Source organism: Peromyscus maniculatus, chromosome 1, assembly GCF_049852395.1.
Source record: "Peromyscus maniculatus bairdii isolate BWxNUB_F1_BW_parent chromosome 1, HU_Pman_BW_mat_3.1, whole genome shotgun sequence".
Classification (NCBI taxonomy): domain Eukaryota; kingdom Metazoa; phylum Chordata; class Mammalia; order Rodentia; family Cricetidae; genus Peromyscus; species Peromyscus maniculatus.
In genome coordinates this window covers 100,995,449-101,019,963 of record NC_134852.1, presented here as the reverse complement: position 1 = coordinate 101,019,963, position 24,515 = coordinate 100,995,449, and the positions used below count along the sequence as shown (strand labels likewise).

Genomic DNA, 24,515 nt, shown 5'->3' with positions numbered 1-24,515 from the left:
GTTCAGTGCAGGCTCCTGGTTGTTCAGTTTCTGAGCTCCTATGAGCCCAGGTTAATTGATTCTGTGGGTTTTCTTATGATTGTTTTGAGCATCTTCTTTAACTGAAGAGTAACAGCTTTTTCCAAGGAATCCAAATGAAAAGTGTGGGTTCCAGGGCACCATGTAAGAGACAGGAAGGTAAAGCCAAAGAAGCTGATAAGAAGGCAGGCTTTAGATGTTGCTGTTCTTAACCTGAGGCTCATTGGCATTCTGGTGGATATCTTAAACAGTGCTGTTAGCTGAGTAGTGACTAACTGGTCCCATTTTCCTACCTTTAAATTTGTTGGGCGATTTTATTATGTAGCCAAGGTTGAGAAGAACTTGAAGTGAAACTTTGCTTGGGAGGCAGAGGGCAGCTTTGCTGGACATTGATTTAGCCTTGAGTATTCTAGGCTTATGGTCTACCACTGAACTGTATCTCCAGCCTTTTGTTTCTCTTAAGGTTTATGAAAGAATTTATTGGCTTTTGAGATATGAAACAATATTTTGAATTTGTTATAGCACTATGTTGGCCATGGAAATGCTATCAATGAACTGAAATTCCACCCACGAGACCCAAATCTTCTCCTGTCAGTAAGTAAAGGTAAGGTTACAGAAACAAATGTTTCCTTAGTTCAGACTGTTTTGGAATAATTGTTTTAAAGAGACAAGGGAAAGTAAAATTTTAAAAAAAGGTTTTAGTAGAAAAAAATAGCCTGTATTAGCATCTCATAAACCAAGACTTAGAGAACAAACCTCACTTCCTGTATTGTGATAGTTCTAGAACCTTATCCTCACATGAACAATTATATTGCTCTATCGGTATTGAGTGATATATCAAATATGACATATATTTGTTTTTCAAGACAGGATTTTTTGTGCAGCCCTGGCTGTCCTGGAGCTCACTCTGTAGACCAGGCTGGCCTTGAACTCTGAGCTACACCTGCCTCTTCCAACTGAGAGCTGAGATTAAAGGTGTGCAGCTGCCGCCACCCAGCCTCAATAATGCTGTAAGAAATGCTGCATGTTAAATGAAAAGGGCTGATGAGGTGGCCTGACCATCCTTGGAACCTTGTGAAGGTGGAAGGGGAACTACATCACAGAGTTGCCCTCTGACCTACACACACACACACAATAAATAAATAAATAAAATAATAATAATAATAAAGGAAGCACTGCAGTGAAGAGCCATGCTTTATTTTTTTATTTTAAAAATATTTTATTTTTGAATCCCTATAAAATTTCTTCAAACTCTTCCTGCCTTGTTTTTTGGTTGAGACAGTTTCTTAGTCTATATCTCAGAGTGATACAAAGCCACAGAGAACTTTGAATCCCAGCCTTCTCAGTCAGAGGTTACAGGTATAAGCCACTGCATCTGGTTATAATTTCTTGAATGGCTAAGGTCTCTGGCGTGAACTCTTGGAAGTACTTCCTGGCTTAAAGAAAAGCATTGCATTGCTCCTTGTGCCTGCATTGCCGTTATAAATGTGTAGATGTGTATGTTTGCATGTGGGTTTGTGCATATGAGTGCAGAAGTGGGAGACATTGGATCCCCTGGAGCTGGAGTTGGAGATCATTGTGAGCTGCTGTGGCTTCTGGGGACTGAACTAGGATCCCCTGGTAGAGTAGCAGCTGCACTTAATTGCTAAGCCATCTCTTCTCTCTCCACTGTTTGTTTATTTTTGGTTTTTTTTTTTTTTTTTTTTTTTGAGACAGGGTTTCTCTGTGTTGCCCTGGCTGTTCTGGAACTAACTCTGTAGACCAGGCTGTTCTTGAACTTAAGAGATCTTCCTGCCTCTGTTTCCCGGAGTGCCGGGATTAAAGGCTTGTACCACCACCACTGTTTGAGACAGGATCAATCAATCTATCTATCTATCTATCTATCTATCTATCTATCTATCTATCTATCTATCTATCCCTCCCCCCAACCCCACCCCAGATTGGCCTTGAACTCAGGGCAGTTCTATGGCTTCACATCCCCTCTACCCCCAAGTGCTGAGTATAGGTTTAAGGGGAGGAGGAATTTTTTTGATTTTTTTGCCTTTTTATTTCAGGCTGGTGCTTGAACCCCTGGCCTTGGGTGTGTTAGGTATGCCCTGAGCAACATCCTCGTGTCTGCTGTAATTTTCATTTTGTTTGTTTTTGAGGCAGTGTCACTGTGTAGCCCCGTGTGGCTTGGAACTTACTTAACCTCACCATTTCTCTAGTTAATTCCACATGTGGCATATTTTAAGTTGTTATATCATGGATGATAGTCTTTATTGTGCATAATCTAAGTTTTTGTAACTTTTACATATTAATGCAGTACTAAAAGTTTGCAGTAGATGAGTGATAAAAGTTGATCTTTACTTTCTGTGTTTATAATAGATCATGCTTTACGATTATGGAATATCCAAACGGACACGCTTGTGGCAATATTTGGCGGTGTGGAAGGACACAGAGATGAAGTTCTGAGTGCTGTAAGTTGAACTTGGGGTCATGACTTTGGGTTTATATAGTGTGACTATCTCCACTGAGCCTTTCCCTTTATGGATGCGTGGTTGTGTCTGCTTCATGCAGCCTGCCAGGCAGTTGTCTCATCTGTTTGACATAAAGACTTGGACACTGCACATAACAGGGTAGAGCAAGTTGAGCCATTGTGAGTTCGGTTTTATAAAAATGGCTCAGATTTTGTGGTACCATGATCATTCCTTTTTGTGGGGTGGTTGGTGTGGTTTCAGAGATAGGGTTTACCATGTAACTTAGGCTGATGTTGAAGTCTCTATCCTTCTGTCTCAGCCTCCTGAGTGCTGGGATTACAGACATGTTCCACCAGACCCAACTTTTTTCCATTTAATCTAAAATCACCAAGTTAATTTTACCTTGTTGTCTGTGTTACTAAAAAACAAAAGTTTAACTATCCATAAGAAATATTTTGTTTGGAGTTGAAATAAGTGATTCACTTTTAGGAAGTCTTTCTTGTGGTGTGCTTACACTTGCATTTTAGAGTGCCTCTTTCCTGGGTAGCATGCAAGACCAATAGTTGTCGTTTTTTTAAAAAAAAATTGTTGCTTTGTGTTTTGTAAGCAAGGTTTTACTATAACATCGGCTGGCCCTGAACTTTCTGTGTAGACCAGATTGGTATCTGACTCATAGGTAGCCTGCCTCTGCTTCCTGAGTGAGAGTAAAGGCTGTGCCACCCAGGCCTGGCCTGTTTGTTTGTTTGTTTGTTTTTTGAGACAGGGTTTCTCTGTATAACGGTCCTAGCTGTCCTGGAACTCACTTTATAGACCAGGCTAGCCTCAATTCACTGAGATCCGCCTGCCTCTGCCTTCCAAGTGCTGGGATTAAAGGCATGTGCCACCACTGCCCAGCTTAAATGTTTCTTTAGTGTGTGTGTGTGTGTGTGTGTGTGTGTGTGTGTGTGTGTGTGTGTGTGTATACATGAGTAGGTGTGTCTTAGTTAGGGTTTCTGTTGCTGCATTGAAAACATCATGGCCAAAAAGCAAGTTGGCAAGGAAAGGGTTTATTTGGCTTACCCTTCCATATCACTGTTCATCACTGAAGGAAGTCAGGACAGGACTCAGGCAGAGCAGGATCCTGAAGGCAGGAGCTGATGTAGGCCATGGAGGGATGCTGCCTACTTTCCATGGCTTGCTGGGCCTGCTTTCTTATAGAACCCAGGACCAGCAGCCTGGGGATGGAACCACTCACAATGGGTTGCCTTACCCACCCGCAACCACCCCACCACTAACTAATAAAGAAAATGCCTTACAGCCTGATTTTTTTGTTTGGTTTTGGTTTTGGTTTTTTTCAAGACAGGCTTTCTATGTGTAGTTTTGGTTCCTGTACTGGATCTTACTCCTGTAGACCAGGCTGGCCTCGAATTCACAGAAATCCACCTGGCTCTGCCTCCCAAGTGATGGAATTAAAGATGTGCGTCACCACCACCCTGCTTACAGCCTGATTTTTATGGAGGCATTTTTCTCAATTAAGGTTTCCTTCCTTTCAGATAACTAGTTTGTGTGTCAAGTTGACATAAGACTAGCCAGTACAAAGCCACAACAACTTTCCCGTGTAGCGAGGAGTCTCTTCTCTGTTTCTGCCATGTGGTTCTAGGGACCAAACTCTGATCTTTAGGCTTGGTAACAGGTCTCTTTGGCAGCAGACATCTCACTGTCCTGATTGTTTTTTGTTTTTTTTTTTTGTTTTTTTTTGGTTTTTTTTTTTTGGTTTTTCGAGACAGGGTTTCTACTGTGTAGCTTTGTGCCTTTCCTGGAACTCACTTGGTAGTCCAGGCTGGCCTTGAACTCACAGAGATCCGCCTGGCTCTGCCTCCCGAGTGCTGGGATTAAAGGCGTGCGCCACCGCCGCCGCCGGGCTGTCCTGATTGTTTAAAGACAAGCATGTACTATCTTTCTGCTGATACACTAATCAGTGACTGTCAACTTCAGTAAGTGTTCAAGTTTTTAACATTGTAGCTTTTACATATTAACTCACTTGATTTTTTTTTAAGCCTTCTCTTCAATTTTTTTTTTTTTTCCTAATTTAACTACTTAATGATGAATCATTTTGGGTTGGAGAGATGGCTCAGTGGTGAAGAGTACTTCGTTGCTCTTCTAGAAGTCATGTGTTCAATTTCTAGCAACCACATGGTGGCTCACAACCATCTATAATGAGATCTGGTGCCCTCTTCTGGTGTGTAGGCATACATGCAGACAGGACACTGACTACATAATAAATAAATACATAAATCTTAAAAAAAAAAGACAACAAATCACTTTGAAGCATGTATAGAGGTGCCAAAATACTGCTTTAATCAGGCTTATCTACCTTTGAGGATTCCCGACTACCTAATGACACCTTGTCAACTTGGATTTTTCTAGAAGTTGTAGTGTCATTGTATATCAGGCTTTATGTGGGAGTCAAGTCAAATGAACTGTCCTTTATTAAAAAGTCTGACATAGAGGAACTGGACCCTCTGTACCTCTGGTTCCAGGAGATCTGATACTCTCTTCTCTCCTCCATAGGTACTACACACATGCAGTGTGCAAACATATGCAGAACTCCAGTAAACATAAAAATAAATTAATCTAAAGATATGTGCCACCACTGCCTGGCTTTCCTTTAGTTTCTTAATTGCAATTAGACAAGAAAAGTAGTATACCTGTTCAGCTTTTTTTTGTGTCAGAATGATTATTTTCAGCATTTGATTTACTTTTAAAATCAAGGGAGATATTTAAATGTAGTTGAATAGATGAGTGTAAATTCAAGTAACTTAATTTTTGCCTTCCATTTTGCACTCTAGTAGTGGTGAAGAAGTAATTAAAACTTTAAATGGAAAATACTAGTGTGACTTAGGATGTGTTGAGGTGAAGCCCAGAATGTAGCATTGTAGTTTGAAATACAGTGCTCACTGTATTGTGCACCAGGTGAAAACTGAGAAAGAGCATTTGAGACTGTAATTTACTTATTTTCACTGTTGTGTTTTATTCCTAGGATTATGATCTTTTGGGTGAAAAAATAATGTCCTGTGGTATGGATCACTCTCTTAAACTCTGGAGAATCAACTCAAAGAGAATGATGAATGCGATTAAGGAATCTTATGATTATAACCCAAATAAAACCAACAGGTGACGGCTCCGATGCTTTACTGTTGAGTAGCTGTGTTTCCCTTTCCCTCAGGTTTTGAGAAATAATCCCCAATGCTGCCTTAGCCCTTCTTTAATATCCTACAACCTGCAGGTATCGTTTTCCAAAGGAATCCCTTATTGAACATTTTTTCAGTCTTATTTGAGTTGTTTTTGTCTCATTTAATGACACATTTCACTTATTTTGATTTATGTATGCATGTTCTTGACTCAATAAATTATAAAAGTTTTAAATCACCTGAACCTATTGTGGGCTAGAGAAGGGAAAAGACATAATAAGTTCTAATTCAATATAGTAAACTAAGGTTTCAAATTGGTTTTCTAGCTATAGTTCATGATAATATAATACTTCCCTGCTGGGCATAGCAGTGAACACTTTTAGTCCCAGCACTGAGGAGGCAGAGCCAAGGGGAGGGCGTTTATGTCATCTGGAATATAGTAAGCCAGCCTGGCCTACAGAGCAAGTTTTAGGCCAGTTAGGACTACATACATAGTGAGACTCAGCTGATTTATAGATTGATTGATAGATAGATAGATACTGATATTTTTCTGTAAACAATGCTTCCTTCATTAAATAGAGAAAATTCAAATTGTGGAGTATTGTTCCATCATACCATGGGGTGGAGATTTCTATTTTTTGAGATGTTACAGTTGTTCCTCTTTTGAAGTGCTTCAGGTCTTGGTGTAACTGCCTTTTTAGTATTTATGGGTTGTCAGTATTACTTCACTTATAAACACATTTACATCTATTATTTCACTTTGAGCACCATATATTTAAATTGTTGACTTTGTATTTTTATTTTAGCAAAGAGTTTTTAAGTCTGATTATTAATAGGTGATTAATTTTGCAAGCTTTAGTAAGCATTGGAGTGTACTTACCATACCTCATTGGCTTTTAAGAATTAGTACAATTTTTAGGGTTTCTACCTTTCAGTGTCAGGTGCAATGTTAAATTTATGTTTTGAAATGATTGTTAGATCTCTGGAATAAGTATAAACTATATTTCACAGAGTGTCCTTGGTATTTTTGAAAGGCTTTACTAGTAAGATAATATACATTTGGCTAAAAAGCAGCTGAAGCTGTAACAGTCAAGAATTCCTGTCATAGTGGCTTGGTGGGACGGTAAGAGCATCTGCTGTAAAAGCATGGCTCGGCTCTGACTCCTGTGATCTCGGCTGGGGAACGGAGCCTGTCAGCCATGCAGCCTAGGAACCCACTAACTTCAGGCTCTGTGAATGACCTTGTTTCATAACAGGAGACCCTAGACTTTGAAAGGAGTGTGAGATGATGAGCCTAATCTGCTGTTTTTACAAATGAGGGGAAGGAGGACATGATTGCCTTGGGCAATTAATTGATCCACAATCACAGTTATATAATTAGTAAAAAGTGAATCACAGCTAGGCAGTGGTGGCTCAGGCCTTTAATCCCAGCACCCAGGAGGCAGAGGCAGGCGGATCTCTGAGTTCCAGTAAGAGAAAGAGAAACTCTGTCTGGAAGAGCAAACAAAAAGTGAATCACAGAGGTGGGGTATGGCTCTGGATGAACACTTGTCCAGCAAGGATGATGCTCTTTGATTTCTGGCCCCCAAAAAATGAAAGAAAGAAAAGCAGACAAACACCATGGAAGCACTTACTAGATTAGAAATGTTAGGTGTGCTTTTAAGTCACCACTTCCAGAATATCTTGTTCATTGTTTTTTCACAAATATATTTTAGCAAAACTGGAGGTCAGAGGACAACTGTCGAGGCCACTTGTCATCTTTCCCTTTTATGTGGGTTTCATACATTGAACTCAGGCCAGGCTTGTGTAGCAAGTGCTTTTACCATCCCTTTTGTCCCAAATTTAAAATCCTAAATTTAAAAAGAAAAGTGAAACATTGTATCAGCTGATAATGAAAGAAAAGAAAAATGGATACTTTATCTCCAAAAAAACAGGTTAACTGATATATTTTTATCTAGGAACATAGAGAAATTAATAGTCATATATTGTGGAGTTTTAAATATTGAACTGGAAAATGAAGCTCAGTAGGCGGAGTGCTTGCCTGATTGGCGTGAAGCCCTAGGTTTGCTCCTGAGCACTACACAGTGTATAAATCCCAAACTGAAAAAACAATGTGAACCTACCACACTTCGTTTTTTTTAACTTTTACATTTCCATTCTTCCTTCAGGCCATTTATTTCCCAGAAAATCCACTTTCCTGACTTTTCTACCAGAGACATACATAGGAATTATGTTGATTGTGTACGATGGTTAGGCGATTTGATACTTTCCAAGGTATGGAAAACTTGAGTTAAACTGTACTTGCATTGTGTGTCTGTCTGTCTGTCTGTCTGAGAGAGAGTATGCTTTGCAAGAAACAGCTAATTACAAAATTTATTAAAATCAGTAGCAGGTAGAAACTGTTTACAGTCTTATATTTTGGTAAATTTGCAGACTTACTTAAGGAAAAAGAAGTTCACTAGATTGTAGTTTATGCTCTAGTAAGAAGAGAAGTGAGTTTGGAAGGTGTGACTGACTCTCTGGGTCAGTGATGTGAAAATAATAATCAAAGCCAATAGGAATGTTTTGTGTTTATCTCAGTCATTGTAAGAACCGGGCTAGAGGTCATTGGCTTACAGGCTGCAGTTTGCTCGCCCTGCTTAATCTTATTCATAGATATAGATATACAGCCCTTTGTATCCATGGATTCCACATATTTTAAATTAATCTATGATTGATCAAAAGTATTGGAACAAAAGAATTGCATCTGTGCTGAACATGTACAAAGCTTTTCTTGTCATTCACTAACACAGTACAACTAAAATATACAAATTGCACTGTATTGGGTTTCATAAATACAGTCATGATTGAAATTATGTGGGAGTGTGTATACATATGACACCATTTCATGTACTTGAGCCTGTAGACTTTGGTGTTTGGAGCCAGTCCTTCCAGGGAATTGAGGGGTGACTGTAACTGAAAGTTTCCCTGTGTCCACCCAGCTCCTGCAGCCACTCAGATCCTAGTAAATGCACAGAGACTTAACATTACTTATAAACTGTATGGCTGTGTCAGGCTTCTTACTATCTAGTTCTTATATCTTAAACCGTTTTTAGTAATCTGTAAGTTGCCACGTGGCTTGTGGCTTACTGGTACTTTTACATCTTGCTTTCTCTGTTTCTGGCTGGCCTGACTAAGCCTTCTTGTTCCCAGCATTCTCCTCTCTCTTTGTCCGTCTATACTTCCTGCCTGGCTACTGGCCAATTAGCACTTTATTTATTAACTAATTAGAGCAACACATTCATAGCATACAGAGTGATATTCACAGCAGGTGACTGTGTCTTGTTTAGTTTTGTTTTTTTTCCAGTTGATCATCTAAAGGGGTGATTCGTGCAGGCTTGTCGGAGTTGAAGAGATTCCTGCATGGCTTCTTGAAGTGAATGTCAGGGCCTTTCACTTTTCCTTAGGCAGAACCTAGTGTGAATTTTTTTTTTTCACTCCTTTTTGGGTTTAGATTCATGGTTTCATGTTCCCATCCTTAAACTCTTGATCTTGGAATAGGCTACAGGAACTTTTGAAGGTAGTTGAGAGAGGTTCAGTATGACCATTCTCCACTTTGTCTCAATAGTTACTATTATTATTACATATATTGTTTATTTTATGTGTATGAGTATTTTGACTGCATGTATGTCTGTGTACCTTGTGTGTGTCTGGTTCCCTCAGGCCTGAAGAGGGCATTTGGATCACCTGGAACTGGAGTTATAAATCAGTAGTTATATGTTACACTGTTGTGCTCTTGAAAACCTAGAAAAAGGAACATCTGTATGCTGTGAATGCTGTGTGTTTAGTTCCTTATCCTTTTGTCAAATGAATTTTGTCATTTCAAGAATGCTATAATTGTTTACTCAATAGGATTCATTGGAGATCCATCCAAGTTGTTGCTTGTAAAGTAGTTCTTATTTTCCATTGCTAAATCATATTGCATGGTATCAACTGTACCATCCCAATTAATTAATTAGTTAATTAATTAATTGATTGATTGATTGATTTTTGATGTAGAATCTAGTGAAGCCGGCTAACCTGGAACTTACTATGTAGACCAGGCTGGCCTCAAACTCTCCCTGCTTCTGCCTCCCAAGTGCTGGGATTAAAGGTGTGTACCACCTCACCTAAGCTTCATCACACACAGTTAATTTAACACCAAGCTGCATCCCCAACCCTTTATTTATTTGGACCTTATCTCTTTAAATTCTTTCCGCCACTTTATATTGTTTGTTAGCCCAAAGAACTGAACATTAAAACAGTATTTCCTGGTCTTTATCCTATCTGTTTCTTGAGTTCTCCCCTGTACTTCCTGTAGGTTATTTGAACCTTTTGCTTCATTTTGTTTGGGGCTGGTTTCTTCTTCCTCCTCCTTCTGTCTTGTTTTTGTTTGGGGCTTTCTTCTCCTCTTCATTTCTTTTTATCTCCTCCTCTTCTAATTCTTCTCCTTGTTTATTGAGACAGGGTGTCTCACCATGAACCCAAGCCAGCCTTGAACATGCTATGTAGCCCAGGCTAACCTGAAACTTGGAAGTCTCCTGCCTCAGTCTCCCAAGTACTGGGATTATAGACATGAGCTCCATGTCTGTAATGTAACATTTTTTAGAATCCCCTTTTTATTTATGTGTAGCTTTTTTGGTTTAATTTTTATTCATGTGTGTGTTTGTATGTCTGCTGCTGCAGTGTGTAGAGGTCAAAAGACAACTTTGAGGGATCTGTTCTCTCCTTGCATGGAATCTGGGCATTGTACTGGGTTGTGAGGCTAGTGCATTGAGGACTTGTACCTGCAGAGCCATGTTGCTGTCCCATATATGGCACTATTATGTAATTATGTGTATTTCTTTGTGTAGCAGTTTTGGAGGTTGCTTCAGATGTATTATTTCATGTATGTAACTTCAGTCTACCATATCTTGGCATATTAGCAATCAAAGGAAGTGTAGAACCCTTTATGTTCATCAGTTCATCCCCAGGTTACAATCTAATGGAATTATCTTAACTATTTCATTAACATTTGAGAGCCACATTGAGTAGTGTAATTTTTGTAGTGAAATATAATTTAGAAATCTCAGGAAACAGAGCGTTGTATTTACCGCTTTTGTCTTTTCTTTTTCCTTTCCTTAGCTTTAGGGTGCCATCTTAAGTCATTTCCTTTCTGTTGGGAAGCTTCCTGCATTCATTGAGGTCTGTTCTTGAAAGATTCATATTCCTCTTCTCTCCTGAAGACTGTATTTACTAAACACACGTTTCTGGCTTCGTGGGTACTCTTCCTCCCCCCCTCAAATGCTTGGAAAATATTTGCTCCTTCTCTGGCCCCAGTGGCTTCTGATGTGAAATTCTGTCATAAAACTTTTTCCCCCGTGTATAACTGTAGCAATGTCTTCTGTCCTAACTGCTTTCAGAGTTTTTCCTTTTCCTTTAGTTTTTGGACTGAATAGGACTATATTTTAGTTTCAAGTTTGAGTATGATTTGGCTAGGTGGGCATTACTTTGATTTACCTTATTTGTAGCTCATTGATTTTTGAATCTGTAGTAGATTTATATATTAGAGAAATATTTTGTCTCATACTTGAACTATATCACTGATGATCCAGATTTTTTTCAGCCCTGATTTTCTCTCATTTTGAGACACTCTAGTGAAATACTAGATATTTTTACACACAGTGCTGGCCTTCTGTTGTCCATACTCTAGCACTGAGATTTTTGTTAGATTTGTTGTTGTTTGGCTCCTGTCTGCCTTCTCCATCTGTCCCTTTTTGTTCAGATTAAATACTATTCTACTGGGTTGTCCTTAACTGAGCCCATCAATTAAGTTTTAATTTTAGTTATAGCATTACTTAATAGTTGATGGGACAGAACAGCTGGCGAAAGCTGCTGAAGGAAGGAAAGAATATTTTGTCATTCAGCTTGCCACTTGTTTGTGGTGCTAGATATCAAACCCAGGGCCTCACTCCTGCTAGGCAAGCACTCCATCACTGAGCTGGCCCTTGGGTCTTCTTGAGATCCTCTTGTTAGCAGGCTTTCTTGATTATCTTCTCAGCTGTGGAAGGGAACATTGTAGCTCTGCCTTGCAGTTGCCAGGTGAAGGAAGTTCAGGCTTCCCACTAGGCCTCAGCTGACACCACCTTAAAGGAGGTGAGAGGGATACCTTTTCACTGCTTACTTAGTGGCCTCTACTTACTGGCTCAATGGATAGTCTGTTGTACTCTTCCAATGGGTGGTTGTGTGATGTCCTGGCTGCCAGTCCTTCTCTGATACTAGCCAGGCCAGAGAGAGCTAGCACATTACTACAAAGAGTAAGGAGAGCCAGGGATGTACTTTGTTAAGATCTAAGGAATGGTTTCTTAAAAGCAGGTTTAAATGGAAGTGGTTTGTTTGGTGGGAGTAGAGCATTTTTCGTTTTTATTTTTGTTCTATTAGATTGCTGCTGTCAGTTCTCTGTCTTGGAACAGCAGACTTTTGTAGGGCCTTTCTGTTGGTCTTAGTTAGGGTTTTTATTGCTGTGAAAAGACACCATGATCACGGCAACTCTTATATGGAAAACATTTAATTGGGGTGGCTTGCTTACAGTTTCAGAGATTCAGTTTATTGTCATCATGACAAGGAGCTTGGTGGCATGCAGACAGATGTGGGGCTGTAGTAGCTGAGAGACCTACATCTTGCAGGCAACAGGAAGTCATCTGACTGTCATACTGAGGGAACCTTGAGCAAAAGAGACCTCAACAGCCCACCGGCATTGTGACACACTTCCTCCAACAAGGCCACACCTCCTAGTCTTGCCACTCCCTTTGGGAGCCATTTTCTTTCAAACCACCACACTCTCAGCATTTCTCAGTCATTGCTTTCTCAGTGTCCAGTCTAGGGTAGCAAAAGAAGCCCCAGGAAACTGTGAGAGAGTCTGACTTAAGAGTTTGAGCCAAGATGAGTCTTTAGAGAAAACTCCAACTATAAATTAAGGGCAACATTGGGCCAGTGCTACTGTGCACTTAGTAACTTGTGTAGATATCACTTAGCTTGAGAATTTCCAAGTTTGAAGATGGTAGAGAAGAAAAACTGCTCTTCTTATAATCTTTCTCTGGACCTGTGGTTAAACTGTTTAAATGTGGATACCTCAATGGGTTGCCATCTGTGACTGAATAGGCTGCCTGAAAACCTCTAGAGGGCAGGGTTGTTAATTAGGTACTGTTGAGGTGGGCCAGGCTTGGAGGAGAGGTTGATATTTAACAGCATCTCTGGCTTTTATCAACTAGAAGCTGGACACACTGCCAAAAATTCGGTAGTGTGCACTACTGGCTGAGACAATGATTGGAATAATGGCCAAAGGGAGATTATTTTAAGTAGAAGTATCAAAGACACAGTGTTACAGGAATGTATAATTTCATAGTCTGATCTTATCCCCACATCCGTGTCTTGAGCTACCTTTCAGTGGTCTTTCAGTGAATTAATCAATTTTCTATGTTGTCTTCTAAGCATCTACCATGTGGTGCCCACACTGTGGATGAAGCCTTAGTAGATAACAAGGTACAGGAAGCCACTCCTGATTACATGTGGATTGGGAAAACAGTGGCCAGATTTGAAAAGCCTTCTATTGCAATACTAAATTTTTCTAATTATCTATAGTACTCCTCAAGTCTCTGGGTGCCAGCCTGTCTGGAGCTGAACTTAATTTGTTCCGGAAGAGAAACTATTTCAAATAGCACGATTCTTTTGTATTGTTTAATTCTTTTGCTAGTCAGATTTCTTGTCCTCAGGTGTAAACCCTGACCTGGTGATAAACAATCAGTTTATAGTCCTGGAAAGCAGGTTCTTTGAGCTATTCTAAAATGGTAAACAGTTTGATTTTTATTTTTGAAATTCAGTTCTAATACATGTCTCTTATTTCTCTCTCTTTTAGTCTTGTGAAAATGCCATTGTATGCTGGAAACCTGGCAAAATGGAGGATGATATAGATAAAATTAAACCTAGTGAGTCTAATGTGACTATTCTTGGGCGATTTGATTACAGCCAATGTGACATTTGGTACATGAGGTTTTCTATGGATTTCTGGCAAAAGGTAGCACATACTTTTACATTTGGAATTGTCTTCTGAAACACCGTGTAGTTCTAGCCTTTCCTGTTCTGTCCATGCTCCTTGTCCTCGAACATTGGTTGTCTTGGTCCTGTGTTGATTACTTTAGCTACCTCCTGGGCGCTGCATATTATCTACAGTGTTTTAAAAGAAATGGACAGTTAGGTGTTGGTAATGTTACAATCCTAATGCCTGTTCCTAAGATACAATATTTTAATGTGTTTATCATCTTACCTAGCTTTTTTTCTAGAAAAACCAACATAGAAGGTAAAATAACTATTATCCAAGACATTTTGTCAGACATTTAACTGACTATTTCTCTAACAAAGCTTTGAAGAGCATCCCACTCTTGCTGTCTAAAGTGGAGAAAAAGTACTGTAACGCTGTCTATGAAATGTCGCAGAGCCTTATTTTCTCAAGATGCCAAGGAAATAATTACTCTTTCTTATTCCTACTTACAAATCAGTAACAAGATGCAAGGATTAGTCAAGAGGGCCATCAAGGCTGGAGCTGAGGCTTCTCTAAGCAGGGAAGCTGTTTTAGGATTACTTGAATATCTTAGTGCGTGGTGTTGTGTTAATTTTATGCTTTCCACTGTGTTTACACAGATGCTTGCATTGGGCAATCAGGTTGGCAAACTTTATGTTTGGGATTTAGAAGTAGAAGATCCTCATAAAGCCAAGTAAGTACAGAATTTTCTGAAGCGTTCTAAATTATAGCCCTTAATGTCATCCTTAAATCATTACTTTTTGTGTTGCTGTGGATTGAGTATTTTTTGATATTTCAATTAACTGGTATTTATACTGTGGTGACAAGAAAAAATATACCAAACTTGGTGAAATTTGAGAATGAGTTCTTGATGAAGATAGCTTTAAACTGCACATTTTCTCAGTTCACCTTTAAGGTAAACACTGTTGTGTGTGCGCTATTTAACTTCTTACCGTGTTTTTCCCTAGGTGTACAACACTGACTCATCATAAATGTGGTGCTGCTATTCGACAAACCAGTTTTAGCAGGGATAGCAGCATCCTCATAGCTGTCTGTGATGACGCCAGCATTTGGCGTTGGGATCGACTTCGATAAACTATTTTTTTCTAGTAAAAATTAGAATATGTTGTCTTTGTAAAATAGAATTAATGTATCTTGCTAGTAAGGGCACATAGAGCATTTAGACTTGTGTTTCAGCATTCAATCAGGCTGAGCTGAATGTAGTGATGTTTACATTGTTTACATTCTTTGTACTGTCTTCCTGCTCAGACTTTACTGCTTTTAATAAAAATTTATTTTTGTAAAGCTGTGTTATTTTTATTGTGATGAAAACAAGTTGGAAGTAATAAAATTATACCGTATTTTTTTGTAATTACTGCTTTAACTGAAGTAAGCTATTTACTGTGGAGACTGAAGTGTCAATTGTATACCTAAACTAAACTTAAATCTTGGCTCTGCCACCATGTAGCCTTGGATATTGTCTTAGTCACTATTCTTGGTCATGTGCTGTGAAGAGTCATGACCAAGACAATTCTTAGAAAAGAAACATTTATTTGGGGCCTTTCAGAGGCTTGCTCCATTATCATCATGGTGGGGAGCATGCAGCATGCAGGCAGGTGTTGAAGCAGTAGCCGAGAGCTACATCCTGATCCACAAGCACAGAGACAGACTCTGGGCTTGGGCCTTTGAAACCTCAAAGCCTGCCCCCAGTGACACACTTCCTCCAACAGGGTCACACCTAAATCCTTTCAAATAATACCACTCCGTGGTGACTAAAAATTCAAATATATGAGGCTCCTCAGAGGGTCGTTTTTATTCAAACCATCGTAGATACGTAATTTCATATCATTGTACTTTTAATTTCCTTACGTGTAAAATAGCATACCTACCCTAAGGAAGTTAATTTAATGATATCTGAGGCATTTTGAACATTATGTGCTAAGTAGTTCTAGGCTGGAGAGACAGTTCAGTGGCTAAGAGCACTGGCTGCTCTCCCAGAGGACCCAGGTTCAGTTGTTAGCACCTACATGGTAGTTTACAACTGTCTAACTCCTGCCCCGGTGAATCCAATGTTCTCTTTTGGCCTCTGAAGGCACCAGGCATGAAAGTGATACACAGACATACATGCAGACCAAACACCCATACACATAAAAATGTATTTTCTGTTCATGGTTACTGAAATTTGATGTCTATCAAGTTCAGGAGCAGTGCTGGTGAGATGGTTCAGTTATCAGGCCTGAAGACCGGAATTCAATTCCAGGGACTCTTACAGTGGAAGGGAAGAACAACTTCTGAAGCTGTTCTTACCTCCGATTGCATGAACCTACACACAATATATGCTTTTTTTTTTTTTTAAGAATTCGGTAGCAATAGAACATATTTTCTAGTATAACGAGGCCATAGTAACCTGAGTGGAAACATCATCAATAGAACAGAGGAGGAGAGGAGAGGTTGAAGAATGAGGCTATGTAGTAAATTACCACCTTTTCTAAAAGGTACTATTGGCTTGGTGAGACAACTAGGTCTCACAGAGTCAGGAGTCTATTTTGGACTTGGGTAATAGATGCATTGGAAGAGTTAGGACGGGGCTGGAGAAATGGCTGGGTGGGTAAAAATGCAAGACTTCAGACTTAAGTTCAGATCTCAGCACCCATGTACAAAACCAGTCATGGCTGCATGCATGCCTATAATCCCAATGCCTTGCTGGGCAGAAACCAGAGACTCAGATTGCTGCAAATCCTGAAGAGACTGCCTCAAGGGAATAAAGTGAAGGATGCCAGAACACTTGATGCTCTCCCCGGCTTCCTTTCAGGTGCATCTTCTACACACTCATGTGGGCCATGATCACACATGGAGCAGAGGAAGAAAGGGTAGAAGGAAAAATGAGATGAGCCAGGAAAGTACAAGCTTGAATTTTGTTGAGTTTTTAAAGGTCCATATAGTTTGTTTGGTTTGGTGTTTGGTTTTGGTTTTTGTTTTGTTTTGTTTTTGAGACAGGGTTTCTCTGTGTAGCTTTGGAGCCTGTCCTGGAACTCACTGTGTAGCCCAGGCTAGCCTCGAACTCACAGAGATCTGCCTGTCTCTGCCTCCCGAGTGCTGGCTCGAAAAACAAAACAAAAAAAAGGTCCATATAGTTTTTGTTGTTTTTGTTTTTTTCAAGAGTGGGTGTCTCTGTGTAACCCTGACTGTCCTGGAACTTACTCAGTAGACCAGGGTAGCCTCAAACTCAGATCTGCCTGACTGCCTCCCAAGTGCTGGGATTAAAGGCGTATGCCACCACCACCAGCCAAGATCCATATAGTTTTAAATTTTGAGTGACATGATGTAGCATGTGTTTTTTGTAGTTTAAGCTGTCCTAGAACTTGATACGTAGACCAGGCTGGCCTCACGAAGATCATCTTGCTTCTGTTTTCCCATGTGCTGGGATTAAAGATTTGCAACACCCCTCTCCGGGCTTGGCTGTAGATTCTGGCAACATGGCTAAATGCACCAAGAAGGTCGGGAATCATTGGGAAATATGGACCTGCTATGGTGCCTCCCTACAGAAAATATCGAAGAAAATTGAAATCAGCCAGCACACCAACTTCACTTGCTCCTCTGTGGCAAGACCAAGATGAAGAGACCTGGGCTGGAGAGATGGCTCAGAGGTTAAGAGCACCAGCTGTTCTTCCAGGGGCCATGAGTTCAATTCCCAGCAACCACATGGTAGCTCACACCCATCTATAATGAGATCTGGTGCCCTCTTCTTACTTGCAGGCATACATGTGGGCAGAAGACTGTATAAATAGATATACTTATCTTTAAATCTTTTTTTAAAAAAAGATGAGACCTTTGACATCTGGCTTTGTGGTTTCTGCATGACAATGGTGGCTGGGAGGGCTTGAACCTACAACACCACCACTTCTGTCACAATCAAGTCTGCTGTCAGAAGACTGGAGGAACCGAAAGATCAGGAGAAATGCTACCATTCGAGACTTGCCTAGCCTGTAATGGTTAATGTACATTTAAAAAGAAAAAAGATTTGTAACACCATGCTGAGCCTCCAGAAGCCATGTTTGATAACCCCTTCAAATTCACTAACACAAAAAGCTAAGTTTGCCGAAGATTTAGGTCAACCAAATAGTTCACATCCAAAGCTTTGCAGACAGTGAAGCAAGCTCTGTATTGAGCTGAAACATCAGATCCCCAAGCCTTGAGTTAACTAGAATTTTCAGAGGACGCAAAACAGCCAGCCTATTCAAAATCCCACCTTTCTAGCACCTGGCAAAACCGGCAGGAGAACCATGAGTTTGAGACCAGCTGAGATACATCACAAGATTCTGTCTCAAAAAGAAGTCCACCACACCTCTCCCATCTCTGTACTTTCTCCTTTGAGCTCTCAGCTTCCATTTGTTAGTACATACTATGCTGCAAATACTACTTGAGGGCAGGCAAGATGGCTCAGTGAGTTTGCTGTACAAGCTTGACAACCGGAGCCCCACTTCTGGAGTCCATGGTGAGAAGGGAATCAACTCAAGAGTTGTCCTTTGGCCTTCAAATGTGCTCATACTCCTCTATTGTGCATAGACACAAGAAAGCTTTTTTTTTTTTTTAATTAAGCTTGATAATTTCTCATTGTGTTGTATGTCTGGGTGGGTTTTGTTTTATTTCACCAGTATAACTCCAGCAATTAGAACAGTGCCTTGCACACAGGGCGAGCACCAATATTTACTGAAAGAATGAAATGAGATCACAAAAGTAAGTAGTACGACTACGGAAATTGACCTTAGGGGAGATGATGAAAACAACTTTTAGAGATGAAAATATATAGAAGTAAAAAAGATAGTGGATGGCCTAGTAGACTGCATATCCTAAGAAATCACCTAGAATATGGCCCTAAGCATCAAAATGGAGAAAAGGAACATAGAGGATAAAATGAAAAGGTCTATTACTACGTTTATCTGGAGACCGAGGAAAAAAAGGGCAATACTTCAGTGCTGCAGCCCTTTAATACATTTAGTTCCTCATGTTGTGGTGATTCTTAATCATAAAGTTATTTCGCTGCTAGTTCATAATTGTAATTTTTTTTTTTTATTTTTTTAGTTTTTTGAGACAGGGTTTCTCTGTGTAGCTTTGCGCCTTTCCTGGAACTCACTTGGTAGCCCAGGCTGGCCTGGAACTCACAGAGATCCTCCTGGCTCTGCCTCCCAAGTGCTGGGATTAAAGGCGTGTGCCACCACCGCCTGGCCTTCATAATTGTAATTTTGCTACTGTTATGAATCATAATGTAAATATGTTTTCCATTGGTTTGAGGGTTGCAACCCACAGGTTGAGAACAACTGCAATACTTGAAGGAACACCTAAGAATGTGTAGGGTTGTGTATGACGGATCTAGGATAAATGGGTGGCTTTGGCACTGTCCCCTCATTGCAGTCACAGTCACTGATGGGCCGATTGACTTGTCTCTACTACCCTCAAGAGCTTCACTCCAAACTATAGCATGTCGTAGAGTATAACTTGATCTAAACTCCTTCTTCTTGGATAGGTATACAGTTCAGTAGTTGAGAGGCTGATGATATAATAAGTTAAGTATACAGATGATATAGTAACCTTTGAGTTCTACGTTTAACTATACAACAAGGAGCCCATTTCTTTCCTGGATTACACCTTCAACAGTGAATGTACCTTTTTAAAAATTACATTCATTTGTGTTGTGGACAAGTGTGTGGGTATGTGCATGCCCCGATGCCCGTGCGGAGGTCAGATGCCAACTTGTGGGACTGGTTCTCTCCTACCATAATAGCTCCTGGGGACTGAACTCAGATTATCATCAGGCTTTCTGGCAAGGGCCTTATCCCCCTGAACCGTCTCATTGGCCCCAAGGAACATATCCCACCCCTAAACTTTTTTTCTTTTGTTTTTTCACAGTCTGTGTAGCCTGAACTTGCCCTCAAACACTCTTGCCTCAGCCTCCTTCATGTTGAGAATATGGGTGAATGCCACCACACCCAACTTAGTCACAGAACTTTTGGAAGTATATAGGCGATTAGCCTGGGCATCTCAAAAGTAGATAAGACCAACTGGCAGAGTTTCAATCATCTCTACATTGCTAAAGCCATTTGAAGCCAAAAGCATGTGCTCTCTCCCAAGGGCATGAAGGACATGAGGACAAGTGCTATTTGAGGATAAGGAATACAGTAAGATTCTGACCTGTGATTCAGTCTTCCTAGAGCGCCTGATCTGCATGGACTCCATATCCAGTTCATTTATGAAAGAAACAGAAATAGTAAAAGGAGCAGAACACTACCAGACCTATTTCTCGCCCTGAAGACAGGATCAGCTACAAAATTTGTAGGGTACAAATGAAAATGCAAGCTCCTGTTTAAAAAGGTGAATGTAAGATTACAACAGGAACTAATGTCAACTTGACAGGGCCAAGAGTCACCAAAGAAACCAATCTCGGGGCCTGTCTGTGAGGGGTTATTTAGATTAGATTTACAGAGTTCCAAAAACCAATCCTAAGCGTGTGGCACCATTACAAGGGTCCTGAACTGCATAAAAGAAGTGGACCAAACAGCAGCATTCATTGTGTTCACTGAAACAGTGAGACCAGCCATCTCCTGTCCCTGCTACCACTCCGTTCCCACCACGACAGACTGCAGCCCCTCAAACTGTCGTCAGCTACTTTGTCACAGTGACACAAAAGGCAATACCAGGTTCTAGACAAAAAGCTCTCTTTCCAGTTTTTTTTAAAAATGCTTTTTAGTGCCATCCAGGTAAAGTTAAGATGTTCTGCAATTAGCATGCAGTTTAGTATTAGCCCTCATATTGTACTATGCATGCAAACATATGAGTACTTAGCTCATGAAAGTCACAGAAATTAAACAAGTGCTATTTTGTGGTCTGTACACGTGTTTGTATATTTTGTTCCTCCAGTACAGTAGCAACACCACTCCCTAGAAGTAATTCGACGGTTGATTAACAGTCTACACTAGTGAAAAATGCTGTTACGTGTGTTCAAAGTAAGTTCTGTTTTTAACTGAGAGCATGGCCTCCTGGGACTGTCAGCACTTCTGCCTCCCCTGTTGTATGTGTAAGTTGTTTCCCAAGCACTTGTCTGGAACCTTGCTGAATTCTACATGTTATGGGTCCATTGGCATTTCTGTGTGTTTGGGGATCTAGGAGTGCCATATACCGATGGAGGGCAGGAAACAGCTAAGTTGTTATCTCCTGTCTCACCACTCATGTCCCATTGATAGTGACAGCAGTGTTAAACAAGACATAGGCCCTTTCTGAGGAACAGGGAGGCACAGGGCCTCAGACAGGTGTGATCTACACAGTTGTTAAGTCAGAGCTCAAAAAAGGCCTTATGCTCTTTTCTTTTGGTGTACGGTAGTACTCTGTTAAACTGCAAGTTTATACAGCTACACACGTTAAACAGCCCCAAAGTCTAAATAGGAAGTGTTGTGGAATATTACTTTAACTAGGCAAAGATGTGTTACATTTGTTTATGCTGACGAACATTACTTTAACTGTGTAAAGGTGTGTTATTTTGTTTATGTTGCATTTGTTTAATTACGTAAAGATGTGTTGCATCTGTTTCACCTTGCCTAATTGGTCTAATAAAAAGCTCAATGGCCAATAACCAGGCAGGAGAGGGACAGGCAGGGCTGGCGGGCAGAGAGAATAAGTAGGAGCAGGAATCTAAGAACGAAGGAAGAAGAATCAGAAAGAGGAGGAGAGAGAGAGAGGGACATGTCCAGGGCTAGAAGCCAGGCATCTGCCAGGCAGCCAGACACAGAGACAGCAGGAAAGTAAGATAGAAAGAAAGAAAGGGAAAGAGTCCTTGAGAAACAGATTAAAATAAGAGCTAAAATAAGGCCGAGCATTCATAACTAATAAGCTTCCATGTCATGATTTCGGAGCTGGTTGGTGGCTCAAAAGAAAAAAGCATGGTACAGGGAAGTCCTGAATGTAATGCCAGTTGTGACAATGTAGACACTTGCTTAAATTAAAAAAAAAATTTTTTTTAAATGTCCCAGGGATAGAGGCCAGAAGGACTGGGGAGGAAATGAATGTCAATATTCATTTATGAATGTCATGTTTTATATATATATATATATATATATATATATATATATATATATATATATATATATATATATACTTAGCAATACTTTCCATAGTGAAGGAAACATTATAAAGTAAATATAAATTATGAAAGAACTAAACGCTGGGAGGTGGTGGTACACACCTTTGATCCTAGTACTTGGGAAGCAGAGGCAGGTTGAGCTCTGAGTTCAAGGGCAGCCTGATCTACAGCGTGAGTTCCAGGACAGCCAGGGCTACACACAGAAACCCTGTCTTGAAAAACAAACAAACAAAACAACAAAAAAGGACCAAAACCAAACAAAAAAGGAAAGCACTTCATAACATTAGCTTTTCCTACCTTCCTTGTTATAGGAATTTGGAGTTACTGTATCTAGGGTAGATATTGGAATGAACAGCTGTTTTTCAGAAGTACTTTGACCTGGAAAAATCCTTGTGGAAAACTGATTGTTTGCCATGATTTGTAGAACTGTTTTACTGAAGGGGCATTGTAACCATCCCATAACTGGTCACAAGATGCCTCAGGCACACCTGAAGCTCTTGTATTATTTTATATTGCAAATGATATATAATAAAAGACTAGAGTTATGAGGGCATGTGATGCTCTCCTTTAGTAAGACATGTAAATTAGATTAGGGACCTTGGTGTGAGGAAATACTTTGTGTAACAATCAATAAAGACACCTTTGTATGGCTGTTTGGGGTTTAGTCCATCAGAGGCTGGACCCTCCTGCTGCCACATGGGCCTTAAATTTCATCTTGGAGTGCCTTCTTTCTTCAGCTGATGGCACTACATGGTGCACCCCAATCCTTCCTTCCTATGCAAAAGGCACAGGCATTAAAGCTGAGAAGAGTATCAGTGGCAGTGGATAATAGGTTTCTCTGCCAATGCAGTAAGCCAGATCAAGCCAAACTGGAAAAGTTTAACAGCAGGTTTCCTGAGAAAAAGCAACTCCCAGGTGGGTTCACTGGTCTCAGAGGACGAGGCAAGAGAAGTCATATGCCTGAGCTAAGGCAGGGAGGCTTTATAGATTGTAGGCGAGGGGTGATGATGATGTGCCTGCCACAAGCTGGGTTTGTGCCCAAGTATGGTCAAAGGTTGAGCGCTTAGGTGGGGACCTGGGCAGCTGGCAACTTCAGGGGAGGAAGCTGCAATAGCCACCAAGAATGCATAACTGGGCTTTTTGGCACTGCCTTTCCTTCGTTAGGAGACTCTCTGAGTGTGTGGGGGGGTTTGGAGAGAGACAGGAATAGGGCTTCCTGGACCATGCAGAGGAGAGCTGGAGGCTCCAACCGAACAGTTAATCCTCGATGCTACTTCTTTTAGATAGTTTTGTATTTCCTATGAGCCTTTTATGGAAATGCATATCAAAAAGGGGGGGGGATTTAAGCGAGGTATGGTGCTCATGTTTGTAATTCTAGCACTTGAGAAGTGTAGGAAAGAGAAAAGTTCAAGATCATCCTTGACTACATGGCCAAGCTCCAGGCCAGTCTACACTACACAAAACTTATCTCAAAAAAAAAAAAAACAAAAAAGGCATTTTACAATAAAACTCCCACCAATCCACCAATTAAGCACCACCAGATGCTATTATTCTCAGTGGCAGTTATCAATTAAATTATCATTTAATCAGCCGGGGCGGTGGTGGCCTTTGATCCCAGCACTAAGGAGGCAGAGCCAGGTGGATCTCTGTGAGTTCGAGGCCAGCCTGGTCTAAAAAGCGAGATCCAGGACAGGCTCCAAAGCTACACAGAGAAACCCTGTCTCTAAAAACAAAACAAAACAAACAAAAAACTATATATATATAATTTAATCCTTATAACAACCCTGAAATATAAGTACACTGTTCTCATTTTGTAAATGAGCCATTGAAGAAGCTGTTATATAGCTTGCCCACAGTTGTACGGCTTATTAGTGGGAAGGGGGGAAAAAAGAATATAAGCAAGAAAAAAACACAACTACTTGTTAAAATTAGTACTTCTGGCCCTTCATGGCCCCAGGAGGAAGGAGGTTGACGAGTTCGAGGTCAACCTGACCTATATAATGACCCCATGCCATAAAAATAATCAGATAAAAATACGGAAGCGCTGGACAGATGGCTCAGCAATTAAGAGCATGGCTGTTCTCCCACAGGGCCCCGGGCTCAATTCCCAGCACCCACATGGCAGCTATCATAACTGCCTGCAATTTCCAAGGAATCCAAAGCCTTCACACAGACGTACCTGCAGGCAAAACAAGAGTGCACATGAAATAAAAAAAAATAAATTATAAAAGAATACAGAAGCATTTCTGAGATAGTGTTTGGCAGAAAGAACGCTGGAATTGGATGACAACTTGAATTTACGCTCCAAGATTCAACACTTTTGTCAGGTTTCAGGGCTGGTCACGCTGAACTTCAATTTCCCACTCGTATGAAATGGAGATAATATTTACCCCGTAAGGCTTTTGTAGGAAACAGGCTGCGTGAAGCGATTCTGGTAAAGGCGCATTGCTACTCCTAAAATGTTACACAAACCTCACAAACGTCTTCTTTCAGCACCGTATTTAGAAATTTGGACTCACACAAGCACGGAAATCACGTACTAACATTCAAATTCTCCGGGCTCACCTCCCCGGAGGTCGGCGCGTGGCACTATGGGATTTGTAGTCTTGGAGCGATGCCGGCTCCTCCTTACTCCCTTAGAAGGAGGAAATGGGTGCAAGACC

General features: G+C 40.5%; 1 protein-coding gene and 1 long non-coding RNA gene across 4 annotated transcripts in view; one reads left to right on the top strand and one right to left on the bottom strand.

Moving 5' to 3' along the window:
* The window catches only part of Eed (embryonic ectoderm development), a 25,420-nt gene extending 10,394 nt beyond the window's left edge, over positions 1-15,026 (top strand). The window contains exons 6-12 of one of the 3 annotated variants that reach the window (XM_042279152.2): positions 541-622; positions 2,386-2,477; positions 5,497-5,630; positions 7,816-7,921; positions 13,560-13,718; positions 14,342-14,415; positions 14,690-15,026. In XM_042279152.2, the coding sequence (XP_042135086.1) occupies positions 541-622; positions 2,386-2,477; positions 5,497-5,630; positions 7,816-7,921; positions 13,560-13,718; positions 14,342-14,415; positions 14,690-14,816 (774 nt within the window). In that variant the 3' untranslated portion in view covers positions 14,817-15,026. Of the gene's footprint in view, positions 1-540; positions 623-2,385; positions 2,478-5,496; positions 5,631-7,815; positions 7,922-13,559; positions 13,719-14,341; positions 14,416-14,689 lie in introns of those variants that run through there. The other 2 variants (XM_042279154.2, XM_076546871.1) reach the window with 2 other exon arrangements.
* Positions 13,482-24,431, bottom strand: LOC143267683 (uncharacterized). The gene is made up of 2 exons (XR_013043091.1): positions 24,325-24,431; positions 13,482-13,867 (listed from the first exon to the last, which is right to left on the bottom strand). It is a non-coding gene; the product is annotated as an uncharacterized LOC143267683 (long non-coding RNA).
* Positions 24,432-24,515: the final 84 nt, after the last annotated feature.